At 39.4% G+C, this 13776-nt stretch overlaps 1 protein-coding gene across 1 annotated transcript; it reads left to right on the top strand.

The window, feature by feature from the left end:
* Positions 1-1515: 1515 nt before the first annotated feature.
* LOC105484968 (small ribosomal subunit protein eS25-like) lies at positions 1516-8773 on the top strand. Its single transcript, XM_071072638.1, has 3 exons — positions 1516-1537; positions 4092-4232; positions 8319-8773. The coding sequence occupies exons 1-3, from the start codon at positions 1516-1518 to the stop codon at positions 8771-8773; spliced, it is 618 nt and encodes a 205-aa protein (XP_070928739.1).
* Positions 8774-13776: the final 5003 nt, after the last annotated feature.

Below are 13776 nucleotides of genomic sequence, written 5' to 3' on the forward strand. Positions count from 1 at the left end.
CAGGCAATAACAAATGCTGGCGAGGATGTGGAGAAAAGGGAACCCTTGTACATTATTGGCGGGAATGTAAATTAGTACATCCACTATGAAGAACAGTTTGGAGATTCCTCAAAAAACTAGAAATAGAGCTACCATGTGATCCAGCAATGCCACTACTAGTATATATTCCAAAAAAAAAAAAAAAAAAGAAAATCAGTGTATCAAAGAGATATCTGCACTTTCATGTTTATTGCAACACTATTACCTGAGTGTCCATCAATAGTCAAAAGGATAAACAAAACGTGGTACATATACACAATGGAATACTATTCAGCCATAAAAAAAAAATGAGATCCTGTAATTTGCAACAGCGGGGACAGAATTGAAGGTTATCATGTCAAGTGAACGATGTTAGGCACAGAAAAACAAACTTCACATGTTCTCAGTAATCTGTGGAGGCTGAACATTGAAACAATTGAATTTATGGAGGTAGAGAGTAGAATGATGGTTATCAGAGGATGAAAAGCGTAGCTGGGGTGGGGGTGGTCAATATAATTAGACAGATATATAAAATATAATTAGAATGAATAAGATCTGATATTTAAGAGCACAAGAGAGTGACTACAGTCAATAATAATTTATTGTACATTTTTAAATACCTAAAAGTACAATCGGATTGTTTGTAACACAAAGAAAGGATAAATGCTTGAGGTGATGGATACCCCATTTACTCTGATATGATTTTTACACACTGTATGTCTGTATCAAAATATCTCATGTACCCTATAAACATATATATCTATTATGTGCCCACAATACTTTTTAAAAAAAAAAAAAAAAAGAAAGGAAAATAGGCAGTGGCTAGCACATATTTCCAAGACACCTGATTCTATGGGGTCTTTGTGCCTTTCGTGGCCTTTGAACTATTTACAACTCTGTAACTTATAGACGACTGATAGCAATGCAAATTATTCTTGTCCAGAGACTGCAAATGAATTATTTTTGATGGTGTTTCAGTTGATTTTCCTCTCCTGGTGTTGAAGAAGCCAGTTTTACATTTTTGAAGTAAATTCATTTAAGTATTCCTGATGGCTCATGTGGCCCAATACATGTCTGTACTAGATTCTCCTTTGAATCTGTTTTGGTTTTTGTAGCATCTTACTAGTTCCCTCATTAATAAATGAGTTAAATAAAGTATTTCACTTGTGTTTATATTTGTATAAGATACATTTTTCCTTTAAAAATATATATTTTTCTATTGGATGATGGGAGAGGCTTCCAGGCATAGGGAATAATGATATGTTTTTAAGATATGATAATGAGAAAGAACATGGTATGCTGGTAGCAGAAGAGGCACAGGAGTAGTAGAGAGGTGGGCTAGAAGGATAAGCATAATTTAGGTCACAAGGGCCTTGTGATGTAATGAAAGTTTAAAAATATATTATCTTAACAGCTAATATCAGAATTCCTCTTAGGAAGGTTACTATACTTTTTGAGGCAATACTTGGAATGCTGCGTGGTGATAGAACATAAGGCATGAAAGTCAGCAGGGATCAAGGTAAACATTTTAGGAGATAGCTAAAGAAAGCCACCTAAAACAAAGAAAGACATATGTTTTATCTCCTGAAAAGGGAGGAGAGAAAGAGAATCAGAAATATGATGTGCAATTTAGACCATGTAAGATGAAGAGTCAGTAAAAATGGTGTTGAAATAGCCAAAAAGCATTTCAAAAAAGCGATGCCTAAAGCTCAACTTAACATTTTTTGCATTGTCACAACATAAACCCTTTCAAAATTAGCTTTGTGTCGGTGGATTTTATGGGCATATTCTAGGGGATTCTGTGATGTTTGTAGAACTAAAAAGGAACAGAATTACATATCTCAGTTGCTGCAGAGTCCCAACCTACTAAAACCTGAGCCCAGAAGTGGGGGTGCTAACGCAAAGGGTTCTCCCTACAGAGACACAGAAATCTTTTTTTTTTTTTTTTTTTTTTTTTTTTTGAGACGGAGTCTTGCTCTGTCGCCCAGGCTGGGGTGCAGTGGCCGGATCTCAGCTCACTGCAAGCTCCACCTCCCAGGTTTACGCCATTCTCCTGCCTCAGCCACCTCGCCCGGCTAGTTTTTTGTATTTTTTAGTAGAGATGGGGTTTCACCGTGTTAGCCAGGATGGTCTCGATCTCCTGACCTCGTGATCCACCCGTCTCGGCCTCCCAAAGTGCTGGGATTACAGGCTTGAGCCACCGCGCCCGGCCTTGAGACACAGAAATCTTAGATAGAAACCGAGATTCCCTCGTGTTTGGAATGACCTTATTTAGCTCTCAATGGGTAATAGATGACATGTGAGTTACACAAACCAAGCATAATGAACTTCAGCTTAGTCTTGAAAATGATAGAGAGCCACTGAGGTGGCTGGAGTGTTGAGATATGACATGAGAACAAGGGCAATGACTTGAGAACAAGGGCAATGAAGTGCTGACTTGGAGTGAGGAGAGCAACAAGAGAAGAGTTGCAAATTACAGAACATCTTATTTTGTAATGGGCAAAAAAAAAAAAAAAAAAAAAAAACCTTTACATGGGAACCTTAAAAATAAACTTATAAAACTCAGGACACAGAGCAAAGCTGTGATTGGTAAAGTAATGGGGAGAAGGCCAGACAGTGGTTTCGATCACCAACTCATTGTTTCACACTTCTAGTTTCTACCAGAGGGAAAGTCTAAAATTAGCTTCTCAAATATTGTCAGCATTTAAGAAGTAATATCAGCACTAGTGCAGGAGAAAATGGGAAATGATATGTGAACAGCTTCTAGGGAGTGTTGACATTTTTAAAGAAATGGTTCAGGGAAGGACCATCTTTCTTATCAACTACAAACTCTTTTTGAGGATCAACCTATATTGAAACACTTTGACAGATACAGTTGTTTAAGAGCCCACTCAGTACTGCAGAGCAAAGGAGAAAAAATAATTCTATTAGTTCATTCTTACACTGCTATAAAGAAACCTGAGACTGGGTAACTTATAAAGAAAGAAGGTTTAATTGGCTCATGGTTCTGCCAGCTGTACAGGAAGCATAGCGGCTTCTGCTTCTTAGGAGAACTCAGGAAGCTTCCAATCATGTCAGAAGGCAAAGGGGAAACAAACACATGGCATGGCCAGAGCAGGAAGAAGAGAGAGTGAGTGGGAAAGTGCTGCACACTTTTAAACAACCAGATCTCATGAGAACTCCCTCACTATCACAAGAACAACACCAAATGGATGGTGCTAAACCACTCATGAGAAATCCACCTCCAAGGTCCCACCTCCAACAGTGGGGACTAGAATTTGACATGAGATTTGATGGGGACACAGATCCAAACCATATTATTCCACCCCTGGGCCCCCTAAATCTCATGTTCTTCTCACATTGCAAAATATAATCATCCCTTCTCAACAGTCCTCCAAAGTCTTAACTCTTTTCTGCATTAACTCAAAAGTCCAAAGTCTCCTCTGAGACAAGGCTACTCCCTTCCACATATTAGCCTATAAAATGAAAAACAAGTTAGTTACTTTAAACATACAATGGGGGTATAGGCATTGGGTAGGTACTCCCATTCCAAAAGGGAGAAATCAACCAAAAGAAAGGGGCTACAAGTCCCATGCAAGTCCAAAACCCAGCAGGGCAGTCATTATATCTTAAAGCTCCAAAATAATTTCCTTTGACTCCAAGTCCCATATCTAGGACATACTTATGCAAGGGATGAGCTCCCAAGGCCTTAGGAAGCTCTGCCCCTGTGGATCTGCAGGGTGTAGCCCCTGCAGCTGCTTTCATGGGATGGCACTGAATGCCTACAACTTTTCCAGGTGCGTGGTGCAAGCCATCAGTGGATCCACCATTCTGGGGCCTGGAGGATGATGGCACTCTTCTCACAGCTCCAGTGGGCAGTTCCCCAGTGGGGACTCTGTTGGGGGGATGCTCCAACCCCACATTTACCCTCCACACTATCCTAGTAGAAGTTCTCCATGAGGGCTCCACTCTTGCAACAGGCTTCTGCCTGGACATTCAGGCTTTTCTGTACATCCTCTGAAATCTAGGCAGAGGTGCCCAAGCCTCAACTCTTGCACTTTTCCCCCCCACAGGTTTAACACCATGTGGAAGCTCCCAAGTCTTACAGTTTGTACCCTCTGAAGCAGCAGCCCAAACTGTACCTGGGCCCTTTGAGTTATGGCTGAAGCTGGAGTGGCTACAATGCAGGGACCAGTGTCCTGAGGCTGTGCAGGGTAACCAGGGTCATGGGTCTGGCCCACAAAACCATCCTCCCCTCCTAGGCCTCTGGGCCTGTGATAGGAGGGGCTGCTGCAAAGGTTTCTGAAATGCCTTCTAGGCCTTTCCCCCATTGTCTTGGCAATTAGCAATTGGCTCTTTTTTACTTATACAAATTTCTAAAGCCTGTTGGAATTCTTCCCCTGAAAATGGGCTTTTCTTTTCTTACCACATGACCAGGCTGCAAATTTTCCAAATCTTTGCTCTACTTCCCCTTTAAACGTAAGTTTAAACATAGGTTGATTTTTTGCTCACACATATAAGCATAGACTGTTAGAAGCAGTTAGGCCACATCTTGAACACTTTGCTGCTTAGAAATTTCTTCCACCAGATACCGTAAATTGTCACTCTCAAGTTCAAAGTTCCGCAGATCCCTAGGGCAGGGGCACAAAGCAGCCAAATTATTTGCTAAGGCATAACAAAAGTGACCTTTACTTCAGTTCTCAATAAGTTCCTCATTTCTACCTGAGACCTTATCAGCCTGAACTTCACTGTCCATATCACTACTAGCATTTTGGTCATAACCATTCAACCAGTCTCTAGGAAGTTCCAAATATTCCTTCATTTTCCTGTCTTCTTCTAAGCCCTCCACACTCTTCCAATTTCTGCTCATTACCCAGTTCCAAACTCACTTTCACATTTTCAGGTATCTTTATAGCAAAGCCCCACTCCTCAGTACCAATTTTCTTCATTAGTTCTTGCATTGTTATAAAAAAAACCTGACACAGGTAATTTATAAAGAAAAGAGGTTTGGCCAGGCACGGTGGCTCATGGCCAGCACTTTGGGAGGCTGAGGCAGGCGGATCACAAGGTCAGGAGATTGAGACCATCCCGGCTAACACGGTGAAACTCTGTCTCCACTAAAAATACAAAAAATTAGATGGGTGTGGTGGTGGGTGCCTGTAGTCCCAGCTGCTCGGGAGGCTGAGGCAGAAGAATGGCGTGAACCTGGGAGGTGGGGAGCTTGCAGTGAGCCAAGATTGCACCACTGCACTCCAGCCTGGGTGACAGAGCAAGACTCTGTCTCAAAAAAAAAAAAAAAAAAAAGGAGAAAAGAAAAGAAGTTTAATTGGCTCGCATAATGCTGGCATCTGCTCAGTTTCTGGGGAGACCTCTAGAAACTTACAATCATGGTGGAGGGGAAAGGAGGAGTGAGACATCTCACATGGCGGGAACAGGAGCAAGAGACATGTGCGGGTGGTACCACAGACTTTTAAACAACCAGGTCTCATGATAATTCACTCACTCACTCTCATGAGAACAGCACGAAGAGGATGGTACTAAAACATTCGTGAAGCAGTACCCCCGTGATCCAATCACCTCCCACCAGGCCACACCTCCAACATTAGGGATTACAATTCAACATGAGATTTGGGTGGGGACACAAATCCAAACCATATCAATAATGTTTTATTGGACTCAGGTCAAAACATGGTTGAGAATATGAGCTTGAGGGTCAAACAGAATCCAACTTAAGAATGAGTTCTACAACTTACCGGTGATGTGACCTGGGCAAGTTACGTAACCTCTCTGTGCCCGTTTTCATCTATAAATAAGAGGTAAGGCCAGGCATGTTAGCTCACACCTGTAATCCCAATTACTTTTGGAGGCCGAGGCAGGTGGATCACTTAAGGTCAGGAGTTTGAGACCAGCCTGGCCAACATAGTGAAATCCAGTCTCTACTAAAATACAAAAATTAACTGGGTATGGTGGTGCATGCCTGTAATCCCAGCTACTCAGGAGACTGAGGCAGGAGAATTGCTTGAACCTGGGAGGCAGAGGTTGCAGTGAGCCGAGATCATGCCACTGCACTCCAGCCTGGGCAACAGAGCAAGACTCTTGCCTCAAAAAAAAAAAAAAAAAAAAGGTTAGGTGCGGTGGCTAATGCCTGGAATCCCAGCACTTTGGGAGGCCAAGGCAGGTGGATCACCTGAGGTCAGGAGTTCGAGACCAGCCTGACCAACATGGAGAAACCCCGTATCTACTAAAAATACAAAATTAGCCGGGTGTGGTGGCACATGCCTGTCATCTCAGCTACTCAGGAGGCTGTGGCAGGGGAATCGCTTGAACCTGGGAGGCAGAGGTTGCAGTGAGCCAAGATCACACTATTGCACTCCAGCCTGGGCAACAAGAGCAAAACTCCATCTCAAAAGAAAAAAAAAAAAAAGAGTTAATACAATAATTTTCTTAAATGAGTAATACGGATTAAACAACAGTAATAATCATGACTAAGTACTTAGACAATGATAGCTTATTATAGCACTTAATATTTTCCACACTGTATAGCATTTTATACGTACTTTTTAATCCCCATTAAGAATTCTGTAATGCAGATACTATTATCATCCTGATTGTACAGAGGAGATGATGCATGTAAAGTGCTTACATGATGAATACCACATAGCACATGATCAATAGATATTCCATGTTATTACAGATGAGCTTGATGTTAGAAAGTACAATTTGGATAAGAAGGACCAAAGATCACCTCATGACATTTTCTACATTGGACAAGTGCGTAGTAATAATCTATCACCTGGGACACTCTACCTAGTAGCTTGCTAGTGGAAAAATTTTCTCAGCCTCTTCTATAATAACCTTACAACTTTGTATCTATTTCGTATGCAATAGGAGCAATTAGAGACTTCTGTAGAGCAATGGCATGATCAAATCATGTTAAAGAAGACTGATTTGTCAAGAGTAGGTATAATGAATAGGAGTGAGGAGAGGGGAGGCATAGAAACCAACTAGGAAATTAATATTACTGCTGGCAAGAAATTTGACAATAAAATAGGAATAGGAGTCTTGATGAGAGATTTTAGAAGTTTTGCTTATCTGTACATCAGGAATGATGGTCTGTAGTTCTCTTTCCTTGTAATGCTTTTGTATAGTTTTGGCATCAGAATAATGCTGGCCTCATTAAATGAGTTGGGAAATATTCCCTCTTCTGTAAGGAATATTTTTCTGGAAGAGGTCATGTGGAATTGGTATTACTTCTGATTGTCACACATTTTACCTATATGCATGTTATAAAACCCTCAATACACTGATGTTGGTTTTGTTTAAAAAGTCAATTATCTTTATAAGAGATTTAAAAAATAATTAAAACTCTCATATATTTATTAACAAAGTTACCACTTATAGTGCTTTTTATTCTTTTGTGTAAATCTGTATTTCTACCTGGTGTCACTTCCTTCCAGTATGAAAATGTTAACATTTCTTGTAGTGAAGATATGCTGGTAATAAATTATTTAAGTTTTTGTCTGTCTGAAAAGGTCTTTATTTTGCCTTCATTTTTAAAAGATATTTTTGCTGGATATAAAATTCTAGGTGGCAGGTTTTTTTCTCCATTCTGCACTATAAAGATTATCCCACTGTCTTCTTATTTTCATTGTTTCCAGTGAAAAATCTGATATCATCTTTATCTTTTTTATCTGACTGCTTTTAAGATTTTCTCTCTATGACTAGTTTTGAGAAATTTGATTATTATGTGCCTTAATGTCATTGTATTCATGTTTCTTGAGCTTTGGGTTCATTGAGCTTCTTGGACCTGTGGATTTATAGCTTTCGTCAAATTTGGAAAATATTTGGCCATTCTTTTTCTAAATATTTGCCTCTGTCCTACATCTCTATTTTAGGGAATCCAATTACATATATATTAGGCCACTGAAATTGTCTCACAGCTCACGGCTCTTTTCATTCAAAATAAATTGTTTCTGATTTATTTTGAATACTTTTTATTGCTATATGTTCAAGTTCATTCATCTTTTCTTATGTAATTATAGTCTACTGTTAATCCTATCCAGGGTCTTTTTCATCTCAGACATTGCAGTTTTCATCTCTAGAAGTTTGGGTTGGATCCTTTTTATATCTTCACATACCTACTTATCTCTTTGTATGTACACAAAATGTTTACAATATCTTTTAGTGTCTTTATCTGTTAGTTCTAAAATCTGTATCATTTCTTGCTTCTTTGCAAGAAATTTTTGATTGGATATCAGACATTTTAAATTTTATCTGCTGCTTTTTGTCCAACATCTTAGCAAGGCTGTGTTTGCCACTGCTCTCTGAGCTTTGCAATGCGCTCAAGGACAACAAGAAGAAAGATGCTGGAAAGTTGGCCAAGAAAGACAAAGACCCAGTGAACAAATCCAGGGACAAGGCCAAAAAGAAGAAGTGGTCCAAAGGCAAAGTTCAGGACAAGCTCAATAACATAGTCTTGTTTGACAAAGCTACCTATAACAAACTCTGTAAGGAAGTTCCCAACTATAAACTTATAACCCCAGCTGTGGTCTCTGAGAGACTGAAGATTCAAGGCTCCCTGGCCAGGGCAGCCCTTCAGGAGCTCCTTAGTAAAGGATTTATCAAACTGGTTTCAAAGCACAGAGCTCAAGTAATTTACACCAGAAATACAAAGGGTGGAGATGCTCCAGCTGTTGGTGAAGATGCACGAATAGGTCCAACCAACTGTTCATTTGGAAAAATAAAACTTTATTAAATAAAAAAAAAATCTGCTTAGGTGTTGGATATTTTTATATTCCCATAGGTATTCTTGAACTTTGTTCTAGGATGCTGGTATCTTACTTGAAAATAATTTTTAGTCTTGCTTTTAAGATGTTAGGTGAGACCAGAGGTGCACTTAGTCTAGATTATTTCTGACTACTGAGGCAAGAACTTTTTGAGTCCTCTACTAAATATCCCATGATATAACATTTTCCAGGTTGGATTATAGAAGCAGGCACTACTCCCTTCTCTGTAGTAGAGCTGAGTACTATTCTCTTTAATCTTCTTGGATGGTTCTTTGTCCAGTCTGGATAATTTTCTCATACACATGTGCCAATCAATACTCTGCTTAATACTCAAGGGGACCTTCCTCAGGCACTAACCACATTTTCATGTGCTCAATAGCCAAATGTGATTAATGGCCAATGTTTTTAGTGACACATATATGAAACATTACTATTAATATTATTGCAGAAATTTCTATTGGAAAGTATTATTCTAGAGCCAGGCTTATCTGACATCAAGCCTTTACTCAGTGCATCAGTGCTTCTCAAAATTTACTGTGCATTTAGACCAGCTAGGGATCTTGTCAAAATGCAGATTTGGCTTCAGGAGGTCTGGTTCGTATCTGAGATCTCTATTTCCAACAAGATACCAGATGATGAGAATGCTATGAGTCAGCAGACCACAGTTGAGCAACGCTGTAACCCAGGAGATACAAGCTTGCATATATTATTAAGTTGGTCTGTTTTCTTTTTATGTGGAAGAAAAACACACTGAAACAAACGAAAATAGACTAATAGTGAGAAAAGATCAGTGTAACATCACATAATTTTTTTTTTTTTTTGCTTTTATGCGATTGTTTCAATACCTAACTGACAATTCTACATTTACACACAAGTTAATTTTCTAAATACATATTTAGGAGGGTGAGTTCCATGTTTGCTTAATTTTAATGTGAAGAGAACTTTATGCTAAGAGGATAAAATAGTATTCAGTGATATACTAGAGATGGCTCATACCATTTTATGAGAATTGTTAAATTTTTAGAAATTTTGCAAGCCATTATGCAAAGTTAAAATATAATTAAATTACTTTAAAATAAAGATATCAACTACTCAAACCCATCACTGCCTAATTATTTTGCTACTTTTTTTTCTATATTGTTTTACTACTTTACTATTATTTACCTCTTGAGGTTACTAGCATCTGTTTTATCTGCCAAGTTGAAATACAACATTTTGGTGAGCTACTACATGTTGGTAGTGACAGTGACAGGAGGCTGCCGAATGCATAGGCTTAGGGGCAGGTCCCCGGCAAAATCCCACCTACAAGCCGAAGATAGTTTAAAGCCTGAAAGCAAAGCTACAAGTTAAATCCCCGGACCAGATCGAGAACCCACCTTCCCGTTTGGCATACCTTCCTCTGATTGATCCCCATTCTTCATCTATTTTACATATACCTGCCCTTCCCTAGTTGGTTTTCTACACTGTTGTGCCGACCTTTGAGTGTTGTCTTTGCTTTGACCTTTTTTGCATACTCACACACCAATCAGCACATACTCCCCATTGTGAGCCCATAAAAGGCCCTGGGCACAGCTATAATGAGAACTTTCCCGCCTTCAAGTAGGGGGACCATCCCTGCGTCCCCTCCCCACTAAAAGCTGTTTCATCACTCAATATAACTCCCTGCCTTGCTCACTCTTCGAGTGTCTGCATGCCTACTTTTTCCTGGTCATGAGACAAGAACCCAGAGCTCACTGAGCTAAGGAGCAAAAAGTCCTGCATCAGTAGCTTGAAATTGACCATTTACACCACAGAAACAGAAAATACTGCAAATAAGGGCTTCCCTTTTTCCCCAGAGGGCTAACTGTTACACATTTACCAGCACACCTCTGATAGTAGTGCCTTGGGAGCCACAGTAGATTCAAAACATAATAAATTAAGTAGTGTCTTAAACAATAATATTTCTCCCCAATTCTTAGAGTTAACTGGGATCAGACATTTTGAAACATGGGAGAAACATGATAATCAAGCCTAGGGGCAGATCACTCACCCAGGAAAAAAGGCCAGATCCTTAGACCCAGAGAATCTGGCATACCATAATAATCCAGCTTCTTACCCACAGCAGGAACCATGAGGCTACACAAGATCTTGAGGAAGGGAAGCAACCAGCTTTGTTCTTAACTGGAACAGACATCTCAGTCATTTATGTGCTGGAGATAAAACTTATTGATGCAGGACTCTTCCTTCCATGTGCCCTCACTGCCTCTCCACTTCCCAGCACGCCCAGAATGATCAAAGAGTGTCTGTGCTTTGCCATCACAGTTTCTAGGTCTTTTATGATGCAGAATTGGGAGAATAAGTAAGAATAGTAAGAACAGAATATGGGAGAGGAGGACATGAGATCTAAATTGAGACCCTTTCTGAGGGTCAATGTGGGGGTTGGGGAGAATTACAGGCTAAGTAAACAGAAGGCCAATAAGTGGCATAGCTTAATCTAAGAGTTGGAGGAGGCATGGGTAGAGTTGTGTTTGAAGAGGTTAAGTGGGTGATTATGTTAGACCTTGTGAACCTGGTAAAGATTCCCTCTATCCAAGAGCAACAGAAGGCCACTGAAGGATTTGAAAGAGAGAAGATACAGGATTACATTTACATTTTGGAAATAACATTTCAGCTGCAAAGTAGAGAATATATTGGAATGGGCTAAGCCTGGAGACAGGGAGACCAGTTGGCAGTGACCTGATGGTAACGAACAATTACAGAAGTTATAGGGTATTTATACCTTTGCAGTGGGCATAGGCAAATAAGACAAGTTCAATACAGGCTATTGAAAAGTTATTTGAATACCTGGGATCTTAACCTTTTAACCTTAGATATTTGCCTTTGTGAAAGGAAAAGAAATCTTGGGGCCCCAAGGTCGCTAAGCTAAGAGGAAAAGTTAAGCTGGGAACTGCTTAGGGCATACCTGCCTCCCATTTTATTCAAAATCATCCCTCTGCTCACTGAGAAAAGTACATATTTGATAGCCTCCTTTGGAAAGGGTGATCAGAAACTCAGAAGAATGCAACATTTGTCTCTTATCTACCTATGACCTGGACGCCCCCTCCCCACTACCAAGTTGTCCCAATATTGATTGATGACTCATGTCTCCCTCAAATGTATAAAACCAAGCTGTGCTCTGACCACCTTGGACATATGTCATCAGAACCTCCTGAGGCTGTGTCACAGGTGTACATCCTTAGCTTTGGCAAAATTAACTTCCGAAATTGACTGAGATGTGTCTCAGATATTTGGGGATCACACCTTATACCTGGGTGTGTAGAGTCCTCCCTTCCTTATAATTATACAGGATCTATCACATGCAAGGTACTCTGGATAGAGTAAACTTCTAGTGTTCCAAAGGAATTTAAACTATTAAAGATATATTTATTTTATTGTTGCAAAGTGTCTCTCTTCTGAGGAACAAAAAGCACTTTATAATATTGTTTTATAGCCTACTGGTTCCCTGTGAAGCTGGAATAATCAACAATCACAGTCTTTTGACTCATTAACAGGATTGAGTATTCACAGGCTATAAACTATCAATCAACTATCCAGAGAGGGAGCAGTCTCTCCTTTGGGGATGTTCTGTGCCATCCTCATTGACAAACCAAACATAACCCCCAGGCTACCTTAAAAGATTAAGATTTATGTTTGAGAACTCTAAGGACCCATTAATCAAGAAGACTGGTGAACAAACTATGCTTTAGTTTACTTGTAAACAGTATATATGTGTTCTCAACCTGAGAATAATCACTAATGCTATCAGCATACCTTGGATATACATTTTCCCTAGATATTTTAGTTTGGAATAACTTGAACCCAATTTTCATGCATTAATATTAGTTCATAATTATAGTCATGTGTCACTTCACAACAGGGATATGTTCTGAGAAATGCAGCCTTGGGAGATGCCATTCTTGTACAAACACCATAGAGTGTACTTACACAAACCTACATGGTATAGCCTACTACACACCTAGGCTGTATGGCATAGCCTATTACTCCCAGGCTACAAACATGCACAGCATGTTACTGTGCTGAACACTGTAGGCAACTGTAACACAATAAGTATTTGTTTATCTAAATATATCTAAATGTAGAAATGACACAGTAAAAATACAGTATCATAATCTTACAGGACTACAGTTGTATACATGGTCCATAGTTCACTGAAACATCATTATGCAGGTCATGACTATCACATCTGAAAACGCAAAGCAACAGATTCTCTTTTGTTTTTGTTAAAACTGTGTTGGCTCTACCTTCTCTAGCAGAGCTGCACCTAAACACTTCCAACTTAATGTACTCACAAAAATGTGATTGTCTCTTTTGAGAACATTCTGTCTCTACATAGATTAATATCTGTAGAATTCATAAGGAAAAACAAAACAATACATATCTTTCATTTATATATACACAGATACAGATAAATAGACCATTCCAGAAAAGGAAATTAACTTCAGTGAACTATTTGTAATTCATTCCCTCAAAAAATTAAAGGTTATTTGAAATCTGGAATTCATATTAGACTGTGAAGTTAAACTCTGGGTGAACTTTTCTGATGAAGGGAATTTAACATACCAGAAGGAATAACTTCCAAATCTCAAGGTCAAACATGGGGCTATGAACTTATGGCCACTGGGGTGATCAAATGGCTGAAAGTCATTGCAGTATAATTCAGGTAGTAAAACCTGGGAAAAGGTGGGGTATCGATGTTATAGGGAAAGTGCCCAAATGTTGGAATAACCCCAGAAGCTAAAAGAAGAGCCTCAGACACATCAGATAGTAAAGAAGAAGTACCTACAGGAAAGCAAGACTATTACTTATCAGTCATACCACATGTAAGACCTACAACTTGAATGCTCTTATGACACTGAGTGTTAAACAACTTCTCCTTGCAGAAGTGCTGTGACTAGGTTTCAGTTCTATAGTTCTGTCTATCCATTTGGTCAGA

Source organism: Macaca nemestrina, chromosome 1 (genome assembly GCF_043159975.1).
Source record: "Macaca nemestrina isolate mMacNem1 chromosome 1, mMacNem.hap1, whole genome shotgun sequence".
In the NCBI taxonomy this organism is placed as follows: Eukaryota; Metazoa; Chordata; class Mammalia; order Primates; family Cercopithecidae; genus Macaca; species Macaca nemestrina.